The following is a 2874-nucleotide window of genomic DNA, read 5'->3' as shown; positions in this document are numbered from 1 at the left end:
TGTGGGAAAACATGATTTTTTTTCATGTAACATATTCTTTGAAATTCTCTTTATATATTTAGGCTTTTACCTTAATAAAGTTTGCATTTATATCAAGGTATTAATTCATTGATTTAGCCAATAGAGTAAATGCATCTACTATTAAGTATTTGTTGTACTAATTATTTTTAGTGATGCATTAATTATTAAGTATAATGAAACTTTGATGTTATTTTTAAAGATTTATATGAAAAACAATTGATTTGAAATATGATATTTTTGCTCAAATTTAGCTGCTTTTGCATCAATTGAAGCAAAGTCCAACAAAAGAAAAAATAAATTTAATAACAAACAATCAAGAATATAAAAAAAATGAATGATATTTGCATTTTTATTTTATCGAAACACTATTTGCACTTTTTGGTAGACATGAAACATGTGTATATGTATCGGTCACTATATCATGCAATTTCAAGTTTGCAAACACATATGGTATGATTAAATCACTACACTAATTTGTCTTTCTATTTTCATTAGAAAATAAAATACTAGAGATTAAAATTTTTTACAAAGAAAATTATTGAAATATTTTTTTTTATCCATTGATAGTTGGAGGTGGGGTAATTTGAATTTGAGCGTCTCTTGTGGAACACCAAGAGGTGTCAACTAATTGAGCTCTCTTGATGAAAATTATCGAAATATTGGAGGAAACTAATAACAACTAACACCGAAATGTGATTGTAATGTAAGACTATATTTAATCTTTATTTGGTTACATAGTGCATGGCAGAGAACACACGATACTGGTAGACAAATTTTTGTTTTAATCTACTTAATTTTTTCTAATAAAACTCTTAAGAATGTCATAAATATGTGTAGGCTTTGATGATTGACACATGGAAAGACAATTCCTGCAATTAATTTTTAGACAGAGAGGAAAATGTTTATTGTTGTGATCACTTTCTTGATAATTGAGATATACAAAGAAAATGACCACGATTAATTCTCAAATACAGAAAAAAATGCACAAAGAAAATGTTAAAATTGAAGAAGGAAAGAATAGTGGCATGAGCAAAGTAAAGAAGAAAATAACAGAAAAGAATCAAAGGGAGTCCACGTGTCAGAGAAAGAAGAAAAGGGAAGTTGGAAATAACTATCAAGTAATAAAGAAGCCAAGTGTCAAAATGTGATTTGTTGTATTGATAAATCTATTAGTTAGTTATTTTAGGCAGGAAATGTTAGTCCCTGTCATGTGTGTATATATATAGTAGTTGCTAATTATTTCGGTAATCGCTTTTACTCATCTGAATAACAATTTTTTCAGTTTCTTCAATTACTTTTTCTCTCTTTCTCTTTGTTTTACATGGTATCAGAGCAAGTTTTCTGATTTGAGAGATTTTCTTTCATTTTCTCAGTTCCCAAACAAAGTTTAGTTTTTGTTTTCTTTCTCATTCATGGCTTCCGATTCCACAACTAATACTTAATCTTAAACTGCGCACTCAGTGTCTTCTTCAAGTGTAGCAATGGCAGATGACTCTACGAATAATCCCTTCTTTCTTCCAGCAAATAATAATCTTGGTCTCATTCTTACTTCGCAACCTCTCACTGGTCCAGAAAACTACATGAGTTGGGCAAGAACTGTGTTATTGGCCTTGAGTTCCATAAACAAGTTTGGTTTTGTGGATGGATCAATTCCTGAGCCTGATTCATCTTCTCCATTGTACAATTCTTGGAGCATATGCAACACTATAGTGCATTCTTCGTTAACTAATTCACTTAGTTTGGATTTGAAGGCCAGTGTTATGTACATCAACAATGTAAAAGGTTTGTGGATTGATCTTAAGGACAAGTTGTCTCAGGGTAACACTCCATGGCTATTTGAGCTTGAGAAGGAGAATTCACATCTTGCACAAGGATCACTATCGATGAGTTCTTATTTCACAAAGTTTAAGACTTTGTGGGATGAATATGCTAATTACCAGCCTTTCACCGTCTGTACTTGTGCTTGTACTTGTGGTTTTAAGTCTTCTCAAATGTTTTTAGGTTTTTGATGGGACTGAATGATAGTTATGGGCATATTATTAGTTAGATTTTGTTAATTGAGCATTTTCCTTCTCTTAGCAAAGTATGTTCTCTGGTTTTGCAAGAAGAGAAAAGAAGGAATATTGGTCAAGGTTTTAACATGATTCAATTAGGTGATGATGTTGCTATGTATGTGAATAATAGCAAAGGTTTTCTTGGTCATCAAGGACACAAGAATGGTGGTAAAGGGGGTTATGGCAAGAAAGCTAGGCTTGTCTGCACTTAATGTGGGTTTATTGGACATATAGCATATAAATGCTATAAACTCCAAGTTACATACCAAAAAAAGGTAACAAGGCTATGGCAAATCAGGCTGCTTCAATGCAGACCTCAGGGAATTGTGGATTGGATATTCTTTCCCCAAATGTGCATTCTAGTTTCCTGCCTACTAGAGTCTTACAAAATGTTGGTGTTCAACCTTCTTGTGCTTGTATTCAATCAGATATTGCTTTATAGAACCATGTTAGTCACTCTGTTGAAGGTCTTATGTGCAAGCTAGCCCACAGGTTCCACTGTCACAAGCTTAATGTCAGCGATTTCTGAATTTTCTAAAGACTTATATGGCTTCTGGATCAGGCAATGATGCTCAGACTGCTCACCAAACTGCTTCTGTTATGGCACCTTATCCTTCTATTTCACAGCCTTTACTTCCACATCATCTTCCCCCTCCTATTCATCTAATTTCTTAGGTAATCCTTATTGGATTCCACCTAATCTTTCTTATTCTATATTTGCTTCTCAAGTTGTTGATAGGCATGCTTACAAGTCTAATACTTGGATCATTGACATTGGAGCAACATATCATATGGTTTA

General features: G+C 32.7%; 1 protein-coding gene across 1 annotated transcript; it reads left to right on the top strand.

Moving 5' to 3' along the window:
* Window positions 1–1502: 1502 nt before the first annotated feature.
* Window positions 1503–2287, top strand: LOC115961142. Its single transcript, XM_031080174.1, has 2 exons — window positions 1503–1986; window positions 2106–2287. Exons 1-2 carry the CDS (start codon window positions 1503–1505, stop codon window positions 2285–2287), a joined length of 666 nt encoding a protein of 221 aa, XP_030936034.1.
* The last annotated feature ends 587 nt before the right edge of the window (window positions 2288–2874 follow it).

Source organism: Quercus lobata, chromosome 9 (assembly GCF_001633185.2).
Source record: "Quercus lobata isolate SW786 chromosome 9, ValleyOak3.0 Primary Assembly, whole genome shotgun sequence".
In the NCBI taxonomy this organism is placed as follows: domain Eukaryota; kingdom Viridiplantae; phylum Streptophyta; class Magnoliopsida; order Fagales; family Fagaceae; genus Quercus; species Quercus lobata.
This window is presented reverse-complemented; position numbering and strand designations above follow the sequence as displayed.

What these genes read in the sequence shown, in the direction of transcription:
- LOC115961142 (XM_031080174.1), top strand. Translation starts at nt 1,503, where the DNA reads ATGGCAGATGACTCTACGAATAATCCCTTCTTTCTTCCAGCAAATAAT. An exon ending in CACCGTCTGTACTTGTGCTT is followed by an intron (nt 1,987 to 2,105) that starts GTACTTGTGGTT and finishes CTCTTAGCAAAG; the next exon opens with TATGTTCTCTGGTTTTGCAA.